General features: G+C 54.2%; 8 protein-coding genes across 8 annotated transcripts; 4 read left to right on the plus strand and 4 right to left on the minus strand.

Moving 5' to 3' along the window:
- Positions 1–995: 995 nt before the first annotated feature.
- Positions 996–1506, plus strand: LRP88_06860 (histone H4; the record flags this gene model as incomplete). Its single annotated transcript, XM_083243397.1, has 3 exons — positions 996–1005; positions 1151–1288; positions 1343–1506. 3 exons carry the CDS (start codon positions 996–998, stop codon positions 1504–1506), a joined length of 312 nt encoding a protein of 103 aa, XP_083100621.1.
- A 347-nt stretch (positions 1507–1853) lies between these two features.
- LRP88_06861 (TRAPP subunit TRS20) lies at positions 1854–2470 on the minus strand (the record flags this gene model as incomplete). The annotated part of the gene is made up of 2 exons (XM_083243398.1): positions 1854–2160; positions 2286–2470. 2 exons carry the CDS (start codon positions 2468–2470, stop codon positions 1854–1856), a joined length of 492 nt encoding a protein of 163 aa, XP_083100622.1.
- A 347-nt stretch (positions 2471–2817) lies between these two features.
- On the plus strand, positions 2818–3200 carry LRP88_06862 (mitochondrial 54S ribosomal protein mL60; the record flags this gene model as incomplete). Its single annotated transcript, XM_083243399.1, has 2 exons — positions 2818–3097; positions 3148–3200. 2 exons carry the CDS (start codon positions 2818–2820, stop codon positions 3198–3200), a joined length of 333 nt encoding a protein of 110 aa, XP_083100623.1.
- A 378-nt stretch (positions 3201–3578) lies between these two features.
- LRP88_06863 (nuclear cap-binding subunit 2 family protein) lies at positions 3579–4227 on the minus strand (the record flags this gene model as incomplete). The annotated part of the gene is made up of 3 exons (XM_083243400.1): positions 3579–3948; positions 4005–4108; positions 4162–4227. The coding sequence occupies 3 exons, from the start codon at positions 4225–4227 to the stop codon at positions 3579–3581; spliced, it is 540 nt and encodes a 179-aa protein (XP_083100624.1).
- A 635-nt stretch (positions 4228–4862) lies between these two features.
- Positions 4863–7592, plus strand: LRP88_06864 (uncharacterized protein; the record flags this gene model as incomplete). The annotated part of the gene is made up of 3 exons (XM_083243401.1): positions 4863–5210; positions 5265–7132; positions 7271–7592. The coding sequence occupies 3 exons, from the start codon at positions 4863–4865 to the stop codon at positions 7590–7592; spliced, it is 2538 nt and encodes an 845-aa protein (XP_083100625.1).
- A 1499-nt stretch (positions 7593–9091) lies between these two features.
- Positions 9092–10317, plus strand: LRP88_06865 (uncharacterized protein; the record flags this gene model as incomplete). The annotated part of the gene is made up of 2 exons (XM_083243402.1): positions 9092–9137; positions 9212–10317. 2 exons carry the CDS (start codon positions 9092–9094, stop codon positions 10315–10317), a joined length of 1152 nt encoding a protein of 383 aa, XP_083100626.1.
- A 1932-nt stretch (positions 10318–12249) lies between these two features.
- Positions 12250–16761, minus strand: LRP88_06866 (PrpF protein-domain-containing protein; the record flags this gene model as incomplete). Its single annotated transcript, XM_083243403.1, has 7 exons — positions 12250–12323; positions 12379–12613; positions 12688–12706; positions 12978–13031; positions 13145–13257; positions 13618–14790; positions 16192–16761. The coding sequence occupies 7 exons, from the start codon at positions 16759–16761 to the stop codon at positions 12250–12252; spliced, it is 2238 nt and encodes a 745-aa protein (XP_083100627.1).
- Positions 16762–17766: 1005 nt separating this feature from the next.
- LRP88_06867 (kinase-like domain-containing protein) lies at positions 17767–20554 on the minus strand (the record flags this gene model as incomplete). The annotated part of the gene is made up of 3 exons (XM_083243404.1): positions 17767–19202; positions 19356–20082; positions 20144–20554. The coding sequence occupies 3 exons, from the start codon at positions 20552–20554 to the stop codon at positions 17767–17769; spliced, it is 2574 nt and encodes an 857-aa protein (XP_083100628.1).
- Between the last annotated feature and the right edge of the window lie 2490 nt (positions 20555–23044).

The raw sequence follows: 23044 nt of genomic DNA on the forward strand, positions 1-23044 counted from the left end.
GTACCCCGAGGTAGGCTTTGGAGCAATGGGCTCTGCGGAGGGATACCCCGATAGATAGTCGAAGAGGAAGAGGCCGTAAGGTCTTTTGCTTGAGTTGGATGATGTGTTTTTGTTGTGATGTGATGTGAGTGCGAGTGCATGTGTGGATATGCCATTATGAAAGGCAGCATGCGTCGAGTTGGAGTGTGAATCGCCTTTAGAACAGCAGGTACCGTGAATTAAATATCGCAGGATGAGTCAGAGCATGAAAGAAGGTATCACGTTGTAATTAAGCAGTTCATGCGAGTGCCCGCTAGTGGTAGAAGTTGGAGGCATATATGACGATGATGTCAAGTCAACAGGCAGGAATTGAATGTGGGTGCCGTGCTAGATGATGCATCAAGAAAGAAAAAAAAGCCAAAAACTCATGATGGCTTCAATAGATGCTTATGCGGTATCTTGTTCGACCTCACGCGCATGACCATACTCGCCGTGCAGTCCCCGCCAAATCCAAGAGGCTGGGTCGTCGAGGTGGGTGGTGTTCCTGGCGTCACGAGTACGTACCTACAGCCACCGCTGCTGCATTTTTGGCGGCGGCTGGAAAAAAAAAAAAATCAACCAATCAAAAAATCGGACCGGCCGAATAAGACAATCAGCCAATTTACACGGCGCGTGAGCTCAGTTCCCCCTCCAAAAACGCGTCCGAAACGGGGAAAGCGGCATCAGCGCCAGGGCCATTTTTCTACTGATTGCGCCTGCATTTTAGCAGCCCATGGCGGGAGCAGTGAGCAGTGATTTTCTGGTGCCTGCCTTGTTTGCCCGCTGCTTTTGTTCCAGTTTTTTTTACTGATTGCCTGCACGTATTTATTCCACCCCCCTCGCCCCCCCGCATCGTGCCTTTTTCCCATTTCTCTCTCTTCTCCAGATCGCGTCTATCTGCAACACACGCACGTCATCTTCAGTATCTCAACAACGCGCCTCTTTTTATCAAATCTTTACACACTCCCATCAACAACATGACTGGACGTAAGTATCCTTTTATTTATTTCATCACCTTGTCGTTGCCGTGTGGTGCATCGTCGTTGTCGCATCTGACCGACCGTGACCATCGACGCGTCAAGGAGATGCATCCAACTTGAGCTTCACGATGGTTGCTAACGCTTCACTTCAGGCGGAAAGGGCGGCAAGGGCCTCGGCAAGGGCGGTGCCAAGCGTCACCGAAAGATTTTGCGCGACAACATCCAGGGTATCACCAAGCCCGCTATCCGACGTCTCGCTCGTCGTGGCGGTGTCAAGCGTATTTCTGCCAGTAAGTTGACCTTGATCTAATGATGCATCATCAAAATACCAACAATCCCTTCAGTGATCTACGAAGAGACCCGTGGTGTCCTCAAGACCTTCCTCGAGGGTGTCATCCGTGACGCCGTCACCTACACTGAGCACGCCAAGCGCAAGACCGTCACCTCTCTCGACGTCGTCTATGCCCTCAAGCGACAGGGCCGCACCCTCTACGGTTTCGGTGGTTAAACAGCAACATCACCTACCGGGTGGTTCTGTTTTTGGGAGGCTATACAGCGATTCACAATGGCTGACACTGGGATGGATGTATTTGACTAAGGCGTTGGGGACCAGGCTATGATATTGCAAGGCGTCATGGTAGACGACCTTTTGAAATGAATACCACACACAAATCATTGATCACTTTAGGGTTCTCTTGATGCTTTAGTGTGCAAAGAACCGTTGCCTTGTCCCTTGCCTGGCCTTGACTGCTATATCGATTCACTCATCATGTATTATTCAAATCCAAGGCACTGTCTACCCATCTAAAACGCAAGCATCCATGGTATCATAAGAACACGTAACCTCTCCCATAATCATAGGTACTTCCTGCCCGCCGCCGCCACTCTTGTCCTGAAGATGGGGCTGCGCACTTCCATGTTGGCACGGTAGAAGGGGCTCATGATGGCCTTGACCCAGTTCTCGTACACTTCGGTGAAGAACATCTTGATGGCCTCCTCGGTGGCCGGGCTGGTGGGATTGGCGCCAATGGCGGTTGACGACCGCGACGAGGAACCGGATGTCGGGACGATGGGCTGGTGGAGGAGGAGGAATTTGACGTTGCCGGCGGTGACGAAGCATGAGATGTAGTTGTTGAAGAACTTGTCGATGCACTTGAGGTACCTGTTGCGCGACAAGAGGAGTAAGCTTCTGTTTCTTGTAGATCCATCCATGTCCAATCCGTCTTGTACCCCTTGATCCCAAGACCAGGGCTCGAGGTATCCTCCCAGAGGCGCTGCTCAACTCACATCTGTCCATGCGACCACTGCACCTCTTCGGCAATATCCAGACTCGAGTGCAGGATGAACTGGTTCAGGTGACGGACCTGGTCGCTGAAGCGCGACTGTCCGTCGCCGCCCTGCTTCGAGGTGCCAAACTCATGCTCAAACAGGGGGTTGTCCTGGGTGCCGACGATGGCAAAGTAATAACTCATCGTGTCGCGGGCCGCATCGGCTGTGCTTCGAGATCCTCGTCCGGCTGCGCTTGGCGTCTAAGAGATGTTGCCGTCGTTTTTGTCAATAGAGTCGTCAATGTCGTCTGTCCGCGCTGCAACTGCGACGTCCTCAATGTGGGGAGCTCCCCAGCGCCGGGTCTCACAATATTCCGCCCACCTTGCCTCCGCTAATGCAGCCAACCAAATGCCCCCGTACCAAGCGCCCGCGGCTCCGTCAGCCGCCCCCCGGGAAAAAGTTCACGTCGGTCCTCCGATAAACGTCCAACTCCTCCTCCGTCGTCCCTCCGCCGTCCGATCCAGCGATACCCCTCCTCCCCCGCGCCACGATGTTCGGCCCCTTCCGCATTACGAATCCCCTCTCGGGAGGTCTTCTGTGGAAGATCCCCTGGCGATTGTCCAAGTTCCAGAAGCGACGACACCGCCTGCGTCTCCGAGCCGTCGACAACGTCGTTGCGACTGTCGATGCTGCCCTCGCCAAGAAGGGACAGACCCTCGAGGCTCTCGAGCGATGGAAGGCCGAGATGCCCACAGAGGCTGAGATGCTGCCCAAGGACAAGTACACCATGTTTGACCGAAAGGCCAAGAGATACCGCAAGGGCATTCACAGTAAGTCTTTCTGCAATTGATTGGAAACGGAGGCACTAACAATGCAACAGAGCTTCCCAAGTGGACGAGGGTTTCCCAGAGAATCAACCCCCCCGGTTATTAGAGTCGATCACGCAGAGGAGGAAGACGGAGGCCAATGGGGCCAAGAATCGAGCCCGGAGCGGCGTATCCATCCCACAATGGGAATTGCAGGCGGATCTTTGTTGGGTCCCATGTACAACACCAATGTTTCAACTACGAATTGCGAAAAGAATCTCACGACACAAAATTTGCCTGGTTATTACGGTGTACAAACGTCGACAGGTGTCTGGTGCCAGTGTAGGAATAGACCAAGGGCGCGCAGTGGGAGTGGGATGGAGGCATACTCGCCAAATCAAATACAAGGGAATCCAGTTCATCTTCCCAAACAACAACTGCTTTTTTTCTTTTCAGGGGTATCAAGTATCAAAAGCCTAACCCGGGGAGCGCCGCTGCTCCCGATCTACCTGCCGTATCGGCTATCATCGTCGTAGTCACCTCCCCGATCGCTCTGTATCGCCCTGCCGACACCTCCTCTGCCCTCATCAAAGTCCTCGCGATACTCGTCTCGTACCTGACCGCCGGATTTACCGCGACCATACTGACGGCCCTCCTCGAAACCCGGGTCCAGATCGGTGCGGATGATGCGCTCGTCCAGCTTAGTGCCGCCGATGTACTTGAGGCAGTCGAGGGCGTCCTGGTGTGTGTAGTATTCGACAAAACAGAATCCGCAGGGCGTCTTGCTGAAACGGTCGAGGCCCATGACGAGCCGTTTAATCTCGCCGCACTTGGAAAAAAGCTCATAGACTTGCTCTTCGGTTGTGTAGAAAGACCTGGAACGTGATGGTGGTCAGTCGCCTATAGTGTGAAAGATTAGGGGAACACGGACAGGTTTCCCACGTAGAGGGTGGTCGCGTTTGCCAAGGGGTCGACTGGGGGCTCTCCTGCGTTCTCTCCGTTCTCTCCATCGTCGCGATCGCGTCTCCGCTTGTTCTGGGACATTGTCAGTGATGCTCATGGCGAATATGGAGGGTTGGATGCCATACGCGGCTCTGGTAGTAGGCGCTGGGCCTATCCAGGCGCTCTACGGTACTTCTGACGCCCGGGCGCATTGTCGCAGGTTTGAATGGATAAAATGGAAAGGCTTGTCGGTATTGAAGTCGCACAAGATGTCGGAGATTGAAAGAGGTAAACGCGACAAGGTTGTTGAGTAATTGCTGGGGTTAGATGGATGGATGGTTGCTTGCTTGGTGTGATGATGCTTCGCAAGGCTACTCGAGATTCAAAGTGGGTCCTGCGGCTGGAACTGTGGCGGCCACCCGGGCCAAGGAAAAAACGAGATACTAATATTGGCTTGTTCTCTCCTAAGGATAATTAATACAGTACAGTAAAAATATGTCAAAGTTCTCTAAATCATTAGGTTATCTTGTATTATATTCTATACATTTATTCATCATATATAAGAGGAGTTAGCTTCCCCCCTTCATATTCTGGCGTCTGGTTTATGTCCTGACCTGTGTGGCGGTGCTAGCGTCTGTTGACGCTCACTGGGGCGACAGGGCGCCTAGGTAGTAACTTTTTTTACTGAAGCCAGCCCCCAGATCTTCAGCCTCGCTTGTATTGTTACTCCAGCAATCAACAAACCATCACAATCTTTTGCCATCCCAAAGCTCCTTCTTCCAACTTTTGAGCTTTCGGAAGCTACACACCAACTGAGGCTGGCGATTTCCGGTTCCCGTTTCTCGCCATGCCCAAAGTCAAGAGCTTCTCGGCAGCTTGGCTGTCGAGCAACACCCCCGGTCATCGCCTGTTTGAGCCATCAGAGGCGTCGCGCTCACGCGCCTTGGAGGTTGGCTACTCATCCAGAAAGAAGCCTATTCCCGGCCCGCGCAGGACCATCGCACGACGAGGCACCGAGATCTTTGTAGCTGTCGGGCGCGAGATCCGCTGGGGAGACCTCGCCTACTTGAAGGACGAGTGGGCGGCGAATCGCCATGCGAAGGGCAGGTCAGGATCGGCAATTCGCATCAAGCGCGAGGAATCTACTCCTCCTTTCGACGACGATGGGAACCTGGAGTCTACCGCTGGATTGAGGGTAAGTCGGATGCTATCATCCCAAGTTCAAGGAGAACCGCTAACCGCCGTGCAGGTCATCAAGACGCCAGTTGCCGACGACATTCGACAGCTCATCATTTCCCCCAACTCGAATTTCCTAGCCATCTTGACGACACACACCGTACATATCTGCGTTCTCCCGGATCCCTCCCACCTGACCAGCGAGGATGTTGGCCCTCTCAAGCCCAAGATCTTCACACTGGGGCCTACCACTCATGTCACCTCCAGGCCCGCCATTGTGTCTGCCCTGTGGCACCCGCTTGGAGTCAGCGGTTCTTGCATCGTCACAGTTACGGCGGACGCCATTGTGCGAGTCTGGGAATTGTCCACATCTGATCGTTGGTCATTCGATTCCCCTACAACGTCCATCGACTTGAAGAAGCTGGTTGACGGCACCACTCTGGACCAGGACTTTTCGGCGTCTACTTCGGCCACCAACAAGGCCTTTTCGCCCGACTCTTTCGACATGGAGGTGGCTGCTGCTAGCTTCTCTAATAAGGGAGCTGGTGGATGGAACCCCATGACCCTGTGGGTAGCCATGCGAGAAGGAGATGTCTATGCTCTATGCCCGTTGCTGCCTCAGCGTTGGGCACCCCCTCCCACCTTGATTCCTTCGCTTTCAGTGTCAATTGTCACCACAGTCGCCAGTATCGAAGATGACCCTGAAATTGGAGAGCAAGAGAAGCTCCTTGCCCAACAGCAGCTGGAATGGATGGGAGAATTGGATTCTCAAGAACCGCAAATTGTCGAGGGGCCAATCGGAGAACCTATCACGGAGATCTACACACGACCATCGCGACCCGGTGTCATCCCGCGCCTGCAGGGACCGTTCGAGCTCCAGTCCGACCCTGATACAGGCGATGAGCTGGACACCTCGATTACCGATATGCTTATTATCGGAAAGAAGACTGAGACAGAGGAACTCATGATGGGCGAAGAGGATGACCTAGACATGGATAACGGGGATCAGGAGGGCCTGTCTCTTGCCGTGGTCTGTCTCCTGTCCACGAGCGGCCAGATTCGCGTCTACCTTGACATGGAGGGCGTACAGGCTCAGTGGTTGCCGCCAAGGAACAAGTCTAAGCTTGGACGACTTCTCGCCGAATCCGACCCCCCTTCTCTTCTCTCCTTCCAGGCCATTGATACCATGACCCCGGTTGAGGTCAACGAAGAGTCCTGGCCGGTCTTTAGCACCGACGTCACGTCTCGTTACAACTTCTTTGTTACCCACCACGCGGCTATCACCTTTATTTCTCTCACATCGTGGATTTTCCGTCTCGAGGGTGAGCTCAATGGCGACTCTGAGGCTGGTACGGACTTCAGAATTGGGCTCCTCGTCAACTCACAGTCGGCTAGAGAGCGCATATACTCGCAGCCGACAGCTGACGTAGCTGTGCCCTTGGCTGCATGCAGTGTGCTCCGGGACCCTGATGTCGGCTATTTCCTCCTGTCAGCCACGCCTTACGACCCGATCGCTCTGACCTTCGACACGCCTGAGGTTGATCTTGCCCCCATTCGACAGGAGAGTCCTGACAACGAGCGTGAAGCCAGCATGGCCCCACTGGACTTTTATGAGCCTCGTCCAGTCTTCAGCCCGTCGCATGCATTTGACGAGGGCTCCGCTTTGCCCACTTTGCTGGAGAGGCTCCGCACGTCTCGGCACAAGACGGTAGTTAACCAGGAAGTGAGGCTGAGCCCGCTTACACTCCAGATCTTTACCGATGCACACAAGGTCTTGGCGGACGAGACCCATCGTCTCGGGATGGCAGCTGCCGAGGTATTCCGGCGGTGCGAGCTTCTCCAGGCTGAGCTGAAGCAGCAAGTGATGAAGGCCAACGAGGTCAAGGGCAAGATTGACACGATCAATGGAGCGCACCGTGACGGCGAGGCAGACAATGACATGTATGACCGGAGAGTTTCGGCAGCCAAGGACCGACAGGGGCAGCTTGCGGAGCGCCTGGAGAACCTACGAAAGGTTGTCGGAAAGGCAACGACGCGGGACCTGAGCGCCAAGGAACGCGCGTTCGTGGAGGAGGTCAGGAGCATGGAGGCGAGCGTGACGGCGCCAGAGTATGCAGAGCTGGCATCAGGCAAGGCGCAGGGGGCAACAGCTCAGGCGAAACAGTTATGGAAACGTCTGGAAGACATCAAGCACCTGCAGGCGGATCTTGCAGCAGAGGTGGAGGCGCTGAACAAGGTGGCTGCGGACGGAGACGGACCCACGACACCCTCGGCCGAGTTGCGGATTCCACAGGATGTTCGTCGGGCGAAGATGCAACAGGTCCAAGGCATGCTGTCAAGGGAGAGTGCCTTGGTCGAGGCGGTGGCTGCTCGACTCGAACGGCTCCAAACCAATGTTTGAAGCTAATGTGTACAATACCTACCTACCTATCTATCTACGACTGACCGATTCTGCTCGCGGGGTATAATAAGAGACAGCGCCCATGTTGTTGATTCAGCTTCTGGATCCCTTTTCACTCCTTCATTCCTTGGTCGACAAACATTCCCTTGGACACCCACCTTTCCTTGTTTAAAAAATGAAGCCGGACTCAGTCTCATCTCACGTCATGGTCATGCTTGACAGCAGCATCATGAAGGAAGCATGAAACAAGATTTCCCGACAGTGATCGACACACACACACAGCGAGTTTCCACTGCATGGATGATGCCCGGCAGTTTGCATTGCAACCTGATGCTATCACGGCACAACGAAAAGAAGAAAGTATTGACGGGAAAGAAAAAGAAAAAAACAGGTCGGAAGCAGGCTGGGCCGGCAACAGGAAAAAACAAGTTTGTTCAGCCAACCCTTGCTGCTAATCTCTCAGTCCCTAGCCAACCTTTCAATTTCGACCTGACAAACCATAGGGCTGTCCACGGCTGCAAGCAAGGCCAATCATTTTTCTTGAGGCGACGACAACAAGCCTGTTCCCCAGACACTTGGTTACCCCCATTCAAACTACTCAAAGTGGCAAAAACTATTGCTCAGCCTTGTTTCACTGCTTTCAAGACGTCTTGATTCTGGCCGAATCATGGATAAAGGCTGAAGATGAGGGCGATGAAGCCTGCCATTACCGTGGTGACACCCAGCGCCAAGGGAGGGAGGGAGGGCACATCACCGAAGACGATGAGACACAAACAGGGCGAATGAGGCTCCCAATAATGCGGCTGATTGCTTATCACTAGCTGCTGCTGCTGCTGCTTCCGGGATGTGACAACGGATGCAGGATTGCTACGCTGTTGCATGGCTCTCAGGGGTCGTCGCTGCATTTGTCGGCCGGGTTGCCATGAGCTATTCTGGGGTTGAACCCTTCAGAGCCTTAGAAGCTGGGCGAAGATTACGAGACAAGCAACAGGGCCAAGGATGCATTCTTGGTGTTTATTGCTTGGCCTCATTCGAGCCTGATTATCGTGCGTGGCTTCATGGGGGCGGGACATGCACAAGACTGGTTCTGTTTGCGACACTGTTACGGAAGTTGGTATCCGTATTCCGTGCACAGCAGAACTAGAGCTGAGAGAAAAGGTGAAGAATCAGTTATGGCTTTGGAGAGGGCGCTTGCAGGAGAGGTGTGGGAGTGAGCCTCTCACATCACACACGCCACGCCCCCAATGAGTTGTCTCGACACCCGGAGGTATGCAGAGTCCGCCTTACTTTTTTGCCTTTTCGTACCTATGACAGTTCAGAAGCTCAAACAGACGACAAGCGAAGCGGCTGATGGTGGTGATATTTAATATATGAGGCCTTGCGCACTTTCGATCAAGGCAATCTGCTATGCACCGCCTTCCATGATCATTTGATCGTTCCCATACAGCACTTCTCATACTACTTCCCTCATGACCTTGCTGCCTCGAACTACCGCAGCTATGCCTCTCCCGTCCGTCAACCCTGACTATCAGAGTCTTGTGCTTGGTGAGTGGGCCTCGCTTAACATTCTAACGAGTCCGAATATCTTCAACTAACCTGCGATTATCACATTCTCTTAGCCAACTGCCGTTCCTTCCACGGTAGTCCCGATGCCGACTATGAGCTTTTTTCTCGGCTCGACACCAGCAACCAATGGCACCTCTTTGTCCTCAAGACCGAGAAGGGGAAGCGTACCAAGATCCTCTCCGGCACTGCGATCCATCCCTCGCGAGCCATGGAGATCCTCCACGAAAACTCTGCTCGTCTGGTAGACCAGCATGTCAGCTGCCACGGCTACGACCTTGCTCCCACCACCACCACCAAGCCCCGGGCTGGACTCAGAGGCGGTGAGGTGAGACCAGAGGTGATTGCACTTTGCGGCTCCTCCGACACTGAGGACTCGGGCTCTGGCTCCGACTCTGATCTGTCAGAGGATGAGCAGCCACCCCCTCGCATGGCACATCGCCGAAGCCACCGGGCTGAAGCGGTTAAGACTCGTCGCTCCCGCCTTGACGCCAGTGTCGCGAGCGACGTCCGCACTGGCCCCCATCCCGCCTGGGGACCTATGCCTCTGCCTCTGCCTCTGCCTCAGCGACCTGCCGTGGTCCAGAACCCTCCCCCTGGATGGAACAATCCCGTCCCCGCGCCGATTCATCTCCCCGCCCCCGCCCCCGTCCCCACTCCGGCCCCGGCCGCCCGACCTCCTCCTCCACCCGTCGCCGTGATGCCCCCGCCTCCCAGGACCATGCCCCTCCCTCTTCCGGGACAGAAGACGCACGCTGCTCTCCTCGTCCTCCATTTGATCGGCACCGGCAAGAAGAACATGGTCGCGCAGGTGGTGCCCACCGCCCAGTTCCTTCAGCAGACGGCAACGGGCGAGGCCACGCTGCGTCCCATGAGCTTCATCAACGCCTCGAGCCCTACCCCCTACCCTCCCCCGATGCGAGGCAACACCAACTACCGAGCCACGGTCCGCCGTGTGACGCTGGGCGACGAGACATACGACATGACGTCGTTCGGCAACGACCTTGGAGCGCTGTTCCGCAACGGTGGTGCCAGCTCTGCCATGCCCAAGTTTGAGATCGACATCAACGTGGCGGGCAACTTCTTCCCCGCCATGCCACCGCCGCCGCCTCGTCCCGCGTCAGTGGCCTCTTCGACATCTAGCGGCGACATCGTGGACTAAGGTTGTATGATGTAAATGTCACGGGCACATTGGGTGAGTGCCATGGATTGATTGTATGCCCCGAGTAGGGGGTCAAGGGTCACCCTTTTTTGTAAGAGGAGGATCTACGTTTTTACAGAATATTAACAACATGGGATATTTCACGATCAAAGTAAGAGAGGCAGCGCACGGCGAAAAGGGATTCGAGGTTGGGATTTTTGGGACATGGTCAACAAGAGTTTGAGATACCTATCTTTTAGACAGACCGTGTTAACGAAGCTAAACAATGGCATTATTCTTATGTTTCTAAGCTACTACTGCATGTGCCCTCTTATGCACACCGTCTTTAACTCTCATGCACTGTCCTTCGAATTGAGTTTGCACTTTCTGCATCCCTCGCACACCGAAAGTGTTGCTTTTACCCCTGACGCGCCGCACAGCATAGCACACTCTTTGTGTAACTTCACCGCCTTCGCCTAGATTGCAACCCTTTGGAAAGTTGCATTCAACAATTTTGTTTTTCAACAGAGTTTAAGAATTGGTTGCTCGTGTTGAACTCGATCCCTCTCAAACCAACAGACTTGTCTCGCCTCACTTGAATGATGATCGAGTTATACCCATCGCCACTAACTTGAACACGCAATTGATAGTCATGTCACGAGACCCATGGTTTTGAGGGTTCGGCAGGCTTAAAGGCGAACCAGACTGTACTACATAATGAGGCGGTCGCCTTACCCTGATGCATGGGTAGGGTGGCTGCTGACAAGGGTATATGTTGGGTGTGGTGGACAGGGGGGTCTTTGGTTGCAGTGAATAGCGTCTTCCACAACGCCAGTTGTAGAATGGTGAGAAAATGAATATAAAATCGTTTCTTTTGTTGATGGATACGGCTAATGAGTGGGATATTGTCTGCTACGTACCGTGTATCACAAGACTTGAACGTGGAGTCGTGGTTCAACACGAGGCACTCCAACTCGCTGCAGAAGAGTTCCAATGTAGAAAGCCAGCCGACATATCGCATATCGACAAGGAGCTAGAGGGATGGGTACTTGCAGGCCAATAATGTATGTATGCCCGTCCACCTTTGACTCACGCTCTCACCGACTCGATGAGATACTAGAAAAAGATGCAAGAGGAAGATTGCATGCGTGGGATGCGGTGTGACGGTTACTTTGTTCAGTCCTCCTAAGACATACTCACCTAATCAGTCAAGTCTTTTTTCAAACTCGTCGAGTCATCGTCATGTCGTTTGCTCGCCTCACGGCGGGTGGCCGAGGACTGCATCTAGAGACAGGCTAGCCTCCGAGAGTGTGAGTGTATCAACAACAAAGTGTGTCATGTTCAGCATCCCCCCAAGAAGAGGGGAAAGGAGGCCTCGCATAAGAGCAAAAAGAAACCTATCACAGAGGCCCACCATCCTGTCCAACCGACCCGTAGCCTCGGAGCCCGGCATGACGGGACGGGACGGGCGGAAAGAGAGTGCGAGGCGAGGAGTGGTCCGTGGGAAGAGAGAGACATCAGGCGAGGAGACAGAGAGAAACAGGGGCGTCAAGGTAAGCTCGTTGGCCGTGGTGTAGCAGGGCAGGGCGGACGAATTTGGGGGCGGCATGGCCTCGCTTTTTTTGATATTCCCTCGTGGGCAACTAGATCTCAGGATGCCCCGTCCATGATACATCACTTGTCACATCCACCATCTAGATGCTTTCCTCGACAGGGCGGACGAGACCTGTAGAGAACGCTGCTTGATTCGTCTGACGGGAGGCTGTGTCCGGGAACATCGGCCTATCCAACGGCAACATTCATGACGTGAGACCGGTGACTGACAGGGCGCACGATTTGAACAGACTCGGGGTGACATATCCTTGTCGAGCAGAGGAGCAAGGTCATGGCCGCAATGCACAGAGCCCTGTCCCTTGGAGTCACTGTCAACTCGGGCAACCGTCGAGGAAAGCCTCACTCTCCCTTCCTCTTCTCCTCGAGGGCAGCAAAGGCACTGCCGATCTGTCGCCAACTATCACGCAGTAGCACTACACACGCCTTCAAGTCAGCATTATATCGTCCCCCACACACACACAAACTCACCGAGGGGCACGACCGCCCAGGGAAAGTTGAATCCCACGTAGTAGATCCAAAAGTACAGCGTCTCGGGGCGGCTGTATGCCACGCCGTGCATGCGCGACTCGTTGAAGTTGGTCAGGTAGTATAGTGCCACCCCGTACGCGTGCGCAGTGCACACAATCACCTGCGCTACGTGACGGCTACGGGAGCCGTGGATGATGCCGGCGACGGTGAAGAGGCAGAGGGGACCCCAGGCGAGCTGGAGGCAAGAAAAGAGAAACAAAGTTGAGGCTGTGGTCCATCAGGGGTGTTGGATTGGATGGTTCAACTTACCGCCGTGATGGTCTCGACGCTGATGGTAAAGACGTCGTGGGTCAAGTACCGCGAGTCTGAGAGGGCGTATTCCTTCCATAGCTGGGCAAAGAGTGTTGACATGCCGGTGAGCTCATGGCGGTATACGAGATAGTAACCTGCAAATCCATTTTAGTATACGACGACATCCCCGAGGGAACCTCTACGTCTCACCTTCAAACGCAACATGCAAGAAGCCACCTGCAAAGCCCAAGCCACACAGAGGTTAGTCCCAATTACGAGGAAGCCAGTGTAGTAGTTAGTTGTCCAACTCACACAGCGCAAACCAAGCGGCTGCGAATCGGTCAATGGCGCGAAGCGGGTGTCTGCTCCGCGTCGTCAGCCACAGGGCGGACCCGACGACGGCTCCGGTCACGGCGCCAAACTTGAGCATCAGCTCCGTCACGTCCTTATCGTTGGCGACGTAGCCTGGGATCACGGCGCCGGGGGGGAAGTATGGATGGGCCGGGCCCGTGACCGAGACGGGGATGTCAGCCATTGCTCGAGGAGAAGGAATTGAAAGTCGAAAAGAGGTAATTGATGAAATTGATCCTTTGAGAGAAACCTCTTCGAGTCGAGATTTGTTAGTTTGGTTGTGTTGAAGTCAGGGGTTGTTGAGCAGGGTCGTCAGCCCGGATGTCTGAATTACCTCGAAAGTAGACATGTGAGTCACGTGACCGTATATCAGAACACAACAATACTTCTTCCCAGGGTGCCAACGAGTATCAGGACTATAGTGTACTGATGGATGATTGCAAACTTAGGGCCTACGTGTCCAAGGCTAATAGCTTGGAAAGTCATGATTGTACGTGGGCTGAGAAACGTGTAAGTGAGTGATCTCCAACCTCGGGACGTGTTCCTCCCTTCTACATCTATATATGTTAACCTTCAGCCACTTTGTTAATAATATACATCTCCCTTCATGATAAACCTCGCAGTTCTTAACAGCTGCGCCGACTCAATCTTGTCGTCACGGATAACAGTGCCAATGTCGACCTTGCCAGTAGGATGTCCAATCGTCACCGTCTCCCTGGACTTGCCCCCAATCAACCCAGAAGCAATAGTCCCCTTGATCTGAGACGCCGCTCCGAGGCAGAGCGCCAGCGTCAATGGCACAGCCTTGTGTGCTTGGCCCATCGACAATGCGAGACATCTAATGTCGACCTCGGCTGAGCCGCTCGTGGGGAACAGGAGAACGATCTTGGGGACGCTTTCGATGTTGGGGTCGAGACCCATGAGAGAGGTTCCAGCTCGGCGTATCTGTTCTAACCGTACCTTGAGGTCTGCATCTGCCTCGACAATCGCCGGCGTCAGGGACATGTGGTTCGCCAGCCCCAAGCTCTCAGTGCTGATAAAGACGCCTGGGTTGCCGACGTCGACCAGAGACGCTTCAACCTTGCTCCCATCCGGTAGTTCCAGAACATCAACGGGATTCCCAGTCGGCAGGGCCTTGCCAGTCTTTGCGCCTGCAGGATCCAGAAAGCTCATGATGACCTTGGAGCCCTTCCCCGGCACTCCATCCATAACATAGTCGCCCTCGTGAGTGTACCGCAACGGCTCACCGGCAACTTGGAACCGCGAAGTCATGACCTTGTTGGTATTGGTATTCAGAAACCGCACCGTCACCCACTGTGAGCCATCCTTCTCCTGCTCAACTGCCTCAGCCGGCACCAACCGGGCATCCCACGCCGCAGGCCCAACCAGAGACGACATGTTACCGCAGTTGCCAGCCATATCCAGGACGCCATCCTTGATACCAACCTGCACAAAAGTAAAATCCACATGCACATCCGGACGCGAGGGTGGTCCGAGAATGACAATCTTGCTCGTCGACGACAACCCGGAGCCCATGCCGTTGAGCTGGCGGCCGTACGAGTCTGGCGAGCCCATAGCGGGGGGGAGCACGCCGGACCATTGCGCCTCGGGTGGGAGGTCTCTCCTATGGATGACGAGGCCGTTTGATGTGCCACCGCGGGCGAACCAGGCGGGGAAGCTGCGCGCGAGGCGTGGGGTAGTTGTTATGATGGAGCGGCGGGCATCATGAGATGTGGTTTTGGTGGTTGAGCCGAGGTGGCGTGACGCGCGCTTTGCAGATGACACGAGCATCCGAGGCGGCATTTTGAACAGAAGTCTAAGAGTCAAGAGAAAAGAATTGTGGTGATGTTGATCAGTTCAAGTTGATGGATCATGCCCCAGCGAGTTGACGTTTCATTTGACTCTCCGGTCCACCGGCGCTGAGTTGGTACGTACCTCTTCTAGTAAATGGATCGTGGAAGTGAATGTAAAAAGAAAGACACCACCACACTCTCTGGAATATCAATTAATCCATGGCTAATAATCGATTGTCCTTCTGGTTGAGTCTTCTAAAGCAGCGTCTTATAATCAATAGATAAAGTTGGTAAAGTGTTTGCATGTGTTAGTTACATTCGGTGATGCTCTCGGCAGACTGCTGCAAAGTACCTAAACAGAGAGCTTTAGAGAAACGGGGGTTTAAACAAAGCATGGGCTAATTAAGAAACACAATAAATCAACAGCTGGCCTTGGATAAAGCGAGTATCGTAGAGCACTTCTGTTGACAAAAACCAAGCATTGTTTCTGGTGCAGCTTTGGGCTTTTAATAATATAGGGTAATTGCTAACTTGAAGTTAGAACACCATGCAGGTCAAGAAATAAATCTAACTATTCTTTAAACTTGGAAGTAAATTTACATAAATATATTCAAATGATGCTATAGTTTAATTGAAATATTAAATTATTTTTTATTTATTATTTCACTCTTTCTATTCTACCTTGTGGCTACCCTTAGAGAAGTATAAGCCAAGGTAGATTTCCGTCTGTCCTTGGAGATGCTGCACTACCATTTGACAAACAAGCCATGCACCCAACGATATGCAAGGCAAAAACCGGCTCCATCGACCATGGGATGTTGAGGGCTGTCCCTGTTTCATTCGTTATTGCCCACCAGGCTCCTCTGAATGCCATGTCATCTCAATGAATCATGGTAGTCAACTACACTCTAACTTTTTCCCACATTGGATCTATCGACGCAGTCGTACGGGGTGATAATTCCTACATAAGCTTGGGATAGAACCTCACATGTCCAACAAAACTTGAATTATTGACGCTATCGAGATCATCAACATCTGTTCAGATTGCGTATGTAGTTTGCCAAAACCCAAATCATAGCCATCGGATAATAAAATAATATCAAGAGACATATCCAGTGCCTCAATGCATCCATATCTCATAACGCTGCTCAGTGCTCATCAAAACCGCTAGGAAAAGACAAGGAAATAGACAACTCGGCAGTAGACTCAACCCAAGGAAATGACGGGATAAAAAAAGCAAGTCAAATGAGAAGTCCCAGGTCATCCTCAAGAGTCCGTTTCCAGAAAACTGGACCAAAAAAACAGTCATGGCCATCATCACCATCATTGGCATCACCACCACCACCAAAGCATCCAACATAAATCACTCCTCCTCAACCCAGAACCGCCTCATGGTCCTATCCGCCCACTCCTCATCCAGCCCCCAGTTGTCAACCGCGTCCTCAATGCCCCTCTCCATCCTCCCCACGTACTCGTCCCGCGGCACGTCCTCCTCGACGCGCTGCCCGTCGACGTAGACGAGCGCCCGCAGCGTCTCCTCGCTGTCCTTGGAGTGCGCCCACTTGACGTTGACCTGGAACTTTTGGTACGCCCAGGGGACGCCCTCGTGCTGGTCCAGTCGCTCCTCGTCCTGCGGGGGGAGGAGGTACAGGAGTCCGTACACGCCGTGTTCCTCATCATCGACCGCCTTGCCCTTGCCCTTGTCGGTTTCATCCTCGTTGTCGTCTAGAGGGAGTTGCACAATGTTGGCGTATCCGCGGGCGTTGATGATCCATTTCCACCCCTCGAGGTACGCCAGTCCGACGGGTGTAGAGTACGGGCATCGCTGGCGCATCTGCTCTGTCGACAGGTTGGAGCCGTAGGCAAAATACAGCACCTCGTGGAGGTTGTCCTGCATGAGTGTCATGGTGCTGTCCTGCGACGGCTGGCTGTCACCCTGCGAGCTCATGGCTGCAAGTAGACTGTTGGACGGGTATATGTATGTATCAACTAACACGGCGTCAGTAAGGCCTGGGGTTGCAGTGGTGTTCGGTCTGACTCTACAGTGCAGTGTAAGAGTCGTCTCTCGGTGTTGGTGTGGGTGGTATAAGGAAGGCTCTGGTAAGCAGCGTGAACTTGGTCTTGCTTTTTATCCGAGCAATGAACCAGTGAATGAACTATCCCTTGAATTCCGTCACTGGCGGCCTGGCGCTGGCTTGGGCCTTGTCTTCATAGCCCCAGCCTCAGCGCGTGGTTGGCGAGTGGGTTGTCGATAGGCAGACAAGGCAGCAAAGGCGGCTGGGTTCAACTCCGCCTCAAACCCACCACTAGCAAACACCCAAACAACAAACCAAAGTCCTACCAACAAAGTCACGCCGACACCAAAATGTACTTTTGTATCATGCCCTGTCTCTTATTACTCACTCGCTTGCAAGAGCCTAGTCTTGTCTCTCTCATGTTACTCATCCTCAAGCAAAGCAACCTGATTTTGGACTCCCTCGTCCCATGGGTGTCTTCATTCCAAGTCGCATTAGTTACCAAACTCCTGTATCCCCGGCCTCCATGTCTGATATCTAAGTAAATGCTGCCGTCCCTCCCAGTCCGTCCATCCATGCATGCATGCAATCCTCTAAACAAAGCGAGCGTGGTATCGCAACATCATATCATCAGCCATCCATCGTCTCCTTATTACACACACTCTGGTTCCCTCCTGTATCTCCTCCCACCACATCGTCCTCCAGGTAGATTACCACTCCTCTTTTAACCCAGCAGGGCAGGCCTTTCTGCTTCTCAGGTCAACTTGGTCTGACAAGACTCTTCTCTGTCTCTCATTCCTCAACATTCTTCGTCCTCCTATACTTCGCGCACTGCCACTCATGTTCTGTCAACAGTATTCACATCAGACACTTCGTAATTCGTCCAAAAATTTCCGGTCCTGCCCAAGCGGGCCGGCCCTGGTGTCTTGGTTGCATAATTAGGTGATGGGGACCAAAAACGGGCTCAGTATCAGCTGATCCGCGCTCGGTCGCAGGTTGTGGTCGATCTCAAACGTCTGTCCGAGGAACTCCTTAGCCTCCTCGCTAGCGTGCTCGGGGATCGTAGGGGCCGCCTTGCCACCTCCGATCTTGAAGATGGCCTGGAGCTGGCTGCAGTCGGGGAATGGGTGACTGCCAGTCATCATCTCCACCACGAGGCAGCCCAGTGACCAAATGTCTGCCTTGCGTGTGTACGATGTCTGCTTGACAACTTCGGGGGCCATCCAGAAAACGGACCCCTGAAGTGATGGCCGATGCTTGTTATTATTCGCCCCACTCAGAATGTTGGATGCCTCCAGCTTCTTCGAGATGCCAAAATCCGAAATCTTGATGGTTCCCTTATTGTCCACGAGGATATTGGCTCCCTTGATGTCGCGGTGGATGATGTCTCGGTTGTGCAAGTACGAGAGACCCGTCAGGATCTGTCGAACAAAGCTTCGTACCAGCGGCTCCGGCAGAGCTCCATACGAATTGAGCATGGTCTGCACTGAACCACCGGGAACGTACTCGAGGAAAATGTTGAGGTAGTCGGCAGACGAGCTGCAGCCCAGATACTGCACAATATTGGGATGTCGAAGGTCGCGGAGCAGACTAATCTCTCGCTTGAGCGCTTCAATCATGCTCTTCTTGCGGTTGTCACCTTGGCTGTTGGCGCCAGGGGCAGGAGTCTCGACCTGCTTGACGGCAAGAAGCTCACCAGTCACAGCATGCAGAGCCAGGTACACGCTGCCAAATGATCCTTGGCCGATAAGCGCGCCCTTCATCCACTTGTCATCGCCCCATGACTCGCCCGCCAAGAAGCTCTGCAGCTCCTCGTCGACATCATCGCCATCATTGGTCAGAGCTTGTTGCAGCTCCTGGAATGAACCAGATCCCGTCGAGTTATCTCCGTCGTAGTAGCTTGTCGTTGTCGTGTTGCCTTCAGGGTCGGTCACGCTCAGAGCGGCCGAGTCAGAGCTGCTCTCGGTGAATGACACATACGACTTGCGGTTTGGCTCTATCGGCGATTCCTCCTGAAGCGTGTCGAGCATAGACGAGGTCACCGAGTCGCGGTTGTACGCATTCTGAGGGGGTCGGATGTGCGAATCGCGGGGTTTGATCTTGGCTAGTTGTGAGTTGGCATTGAGCCACGAGTCAGCAATGGTTGGGATGGGGGGTGCATCCTGAATACTAGAGGCAAAGCTGAGGCTGCTAGCCACACTGAGCCGACTATTGACCTTGCTCAACCGAGTCGACCGTCTCATAGAAAGCCGGGCCGTGCGGTCAATGTCCTCTCTGGTATGATCGGGGAAGTAGGACGTCAGGTCGGATGCAATCAGCTCGCTAGGGGGGCGAAGTCCGCCGAATTGGCGGAGTGCCCCGGGCATGCGCCGTTCTGGCCGTTGTTCGGCAACTGAAAGAGGTCGCTCCAGATCCTTGGCTGCATTGTGCAGGTTTCGCTCGCGGTCTTGGTAAGAAATAGGGGAGAGCGGGGACTGAAGTTGGTCGTTCCACTTCTCTCCAAGCATCTTCTGAACCTTGAGTTGACTTCGCTTGTCGACCGTCTCCAGAGCGCGGGCGTGCTTCTGCTGCTCCTCCTCCATGGCGATGGCCGCAGCCCGCTGCAACTCTGCCTCGCCTGGCTCACCCGCCGGGACCCTTCGCAGGATCAGTCGATTCCGCTCCGGGCGTCGCTGGTCCTTGATGATACGCCATAGTTCCGTGTCGCCAAGTCGTCGGCACTGGCTCGGATCAGGGTCGATGCCGGCCAGGACCCAGAAGCAGTAGTTCCTTTCGTGATCCTCGCGCAGAGCAAACTTCCGGAGCGTCACTCGCATCACCTCCTCGCAAGTATTGCAGTCGGCTATCTTGACCACCTTGGTGACGCCGCCAGTTGAGATGACGCGGATAACTTCTTGATTCTGTGGTAAGGCAGCCATCAGCGAACCGTCCATACTGGAATTATTCCTGGTATGGGTCGTTACCAGACGGTTTGCCGGATCACCCGGGGTTGAAGCCGTTATCCTCTGCCCCTGCATGTTCACCGGGCTGGTAGCATAGGGCTTCCCTCGCATCCGCATAGTCCGAATCTCGGTGCCAGGGAGGGGAGAGTTGGGTCGGGAGCTGCTCATGCCACTGTCCAGGCCACCATAGGGGTCAATCTGTCTTGAGAATCTCTTGTTGGTGGCTGACGTGGGCACCATTCGGGATGTGTTTGGTGGCCGGGGCGAGCCACCAGGAGCGGTAATGTGAATATCGAGGCCACCGAAGGAGTCCTAAGCAAGATATGGTCAGTCCACGGGTCCCGCACAAACAACAGTTGCTGCTGTAGCCTACCCGATTCCGCTTCTTTTCGTTGGCGTATGCTCTAGTCCTCAGCTTCTTAATGCTGAGAAAGAGCCGGACGCGGTCGCCGACTTTCTCGACGCCCATTTCCTTGAGGACTTCCTTGTCCATTTCTAGGAGGTTCTCGCCATTGATGTGGTTCTTTCGAAAGATCTTCTCATACTCGCCACACTTGACACTCCGGAGATACTCGCACACCTTGTCTTCGTCCCAGTTCTTGACGGATTCGGAGGGATCGTGTTCGGAGAATTCGGACTCGGTCGGGCTGCCGTAAGCACCTGCCGTGGGCATTGTCGGAGCTCTTCGTGGAGGCGGAACCATTGCTGGCTGAGGGGGAGCAGGGGCGAGAGGGGTGGCACCGAGCCCGGCCGGAAATGATGACTTTGACGCCAGCATAGCCATTCTGAGAGGGCGGCCGATCGTGAGATCGACTACCAAAGAGCAAAGTGAGAATTCGAGGCGAGTATCGGTCTCGGGGGAGACGTGTAAGTCGTCGTCGGCCGTCGAACGGTGGTGCCCAAGACACCAAATCTAGCTGGGATACCCAGACCCAGGAGAGTTGTCGGTCGCTCACGAGTGGTGGTTCGAGCTTGTACGGACGGTGGAGGGGAGGGCAGAGCAAGGTTGCTCTGTATTATTAGTAACGACAAGGGCAAACAAGTGAGGGTCGAAAACAAAGGCTGCGATCAACGCGAAGCGCCTCACAGGAAGTGAAGAAAGGGTATATAGCGAGCAAAGTCGTGTGGGAGAGGGAAAAGTGACGATGGACAGACAATGGAAGAGAGAGTATTAGAGGGATGGGATGGTTTGGCAGACCGGGAACAGGGGGACCGGGGAGGCACAGGGGACAGGCGGTGGTCGCGACAGAGGTACAGCCCCGGCGACAGATACCTCTCTGGAGAGCGCTCTAGACCTGGGGCGACGCTGAAAATGGCGGCGGATTATAGTTCGGTGTCTGCTGGCATAAGTACCAGCCCGGTGCAGGTACCTGACGGTGAGGTGGCGCCGGGGCCTTCGTTAGGCTGGTTCAGGTTGGCGGGCTTGGCCAGCGCTGCGGCGTCGATTGGGCAGCGGTAGAGGAGAAGGCCCCCCTGTAAATATTCACGCTGGACCTGAGGAAGCTCGCAAATCCATAGACGCCCAGGAAAGGCAAAGACGGCGACCAGAAGAGTTTACAAGGTGGCAGTGGGAGTCGGAGACAATTTCCGCTGCTTCAGGCCTCGCTGAATGGAGCATGATAGGTCGCCAATGAATGCTTACAGCACCTACTGTGTTATCCCCCTTTGCATGATAGCATGAACAGCATAAGAGTGCATTTCAAGGTTGGCAACCAAAAACAGCCAAGATTACACATGGGGGGAAATACGAGAGGATCCCCCATACTCAAAGCAGCAGCAAGGCGACAAACTGCGCCGTCAAGGACGTATATCGTGCGTAATATGGACCCTCGCAATCGATCTTTGCTGCTGTGATCTCGCAGTGCCAAATCGCGGCGTTCCAGTGTTCCAGAGGGTTCCACAAGCCAGTGCTGATCGTGACGAAGAGACAAGGGCAGAGCCGCCGCTAGGATTCACAAGTCTCACGTCTAGTTGTTGATCTCTGGTCGTGGAGACGTCGCTCCGCGCTCTTGTTCGTCCTGTTTGCTGATGCCAATGTCATGCACGAGAGATGAGCTGAGGCTGAGCTGGCGTTCGGGGTTTCAAAAACCGTGTCTGTTGGACCCTGGGCCATAAGCATCAGCATGTTGCCTTCCAGAACTGGCCGTTGCTGTTACCTGTCCTGTCTAGAGATTCCCGGGCCGTCATCGAGAGTTTTCGTTTGAAACCTACCGAGGCACAGGGCGAGACGGGCAATCACCGGTTTGCGAAGCACTTGCATGCCCTGAAGCAAGCTCTGGAGGTGCCATGAACCCCGTGATGGATGCCACGAAAGCAACCCATCATGGTCAGACGGCGGTCCAGGATCCCGGCCTGCGTTGCAGTTGCAATCCCGGTTTCCAGCTCCCCCCTGTCGGCCCAAGAGCTCGGCGGCTCAGAGGCAGCCACGGAGAATGGCAGCTCTGCAGAGGTACGGCAGCGGCGCGCTGATTCGTGGAGCGTCGGAGCATGAAACGGTGAGACCCTGGACCCTGGGATCGGGCGGCTGCAAGTGATAGGCCACGCGCCGGCCCAGGATGAAACCGACCGTGTTTCGACCAGGGCTACTCGGATGACGCCGTCGGGGTTAAAAAGCGCGTCCAAGAGGAGAGAAACCCGGGGCAACTCCCACAAGATGGATGAATGGACGGTCAAGACGTAACTGATGACGGCACATGATGAGGATCATGATGACGAGGCAGTTGTGAGGCAGTTATCGGACTCACTCAACGTGCTCGCTGGCGGGGGACGACGGGAGCTGTGGTGGCCTAGGCGTTTCAGAGAGACAATCCACCCCAAAAGCAGGACCAGTTGGCATCCATTGCACTAGAGACATGCTGTACTGTATGAGGCCTGTTTTCTTCTTCTGTATCGGCGTGCGTGCATGGAGCTCCATCCACTCATCCAGGCTGAGGTGCTCATGCATGAGAGGGAGTGGGGAGACAGCACGTTGTTGTCAGTTAGAATCCACCGCTCCCGTGCCTTTGGAGATTTCACCCTTGTCGGTCGGTGAGTGAGTGCGTGCGTGCGTATGTTTTTGTTTGCATTGAAAGAAATCAAGGAAATGGGCTTGCACATATTGGACGCACAATGGCCGGATGCTAAAAAGAGAAGCAGGAATGAATGAATGAAACACAACAGACTGGTACGTGCGACGGGGGGAGAGAGTCTCGTCTCTCTCTCATGCACTGGATTCCGTTCATCGTCATCCGTCCATGGCTTTGTTGAGATGTGGTGCTACCAACCAGAAGCGCCT

The sequence above is a fragment of the Fusarium phalaenopsidis genome (assembly GCF_050370095.1).
Source record: "Fusarium phalaenopsidis strain FUZ10S chromosome Unknown contig_32298, whole genome shotgun sequence".
NCBI classification, from domain to species: Eukaryota; Fungi; Ascomycota; class Sordariomycetes; order Hypocreales; family Nectriaceae; genus Fusarium; species Fusarium phalaenopsidis.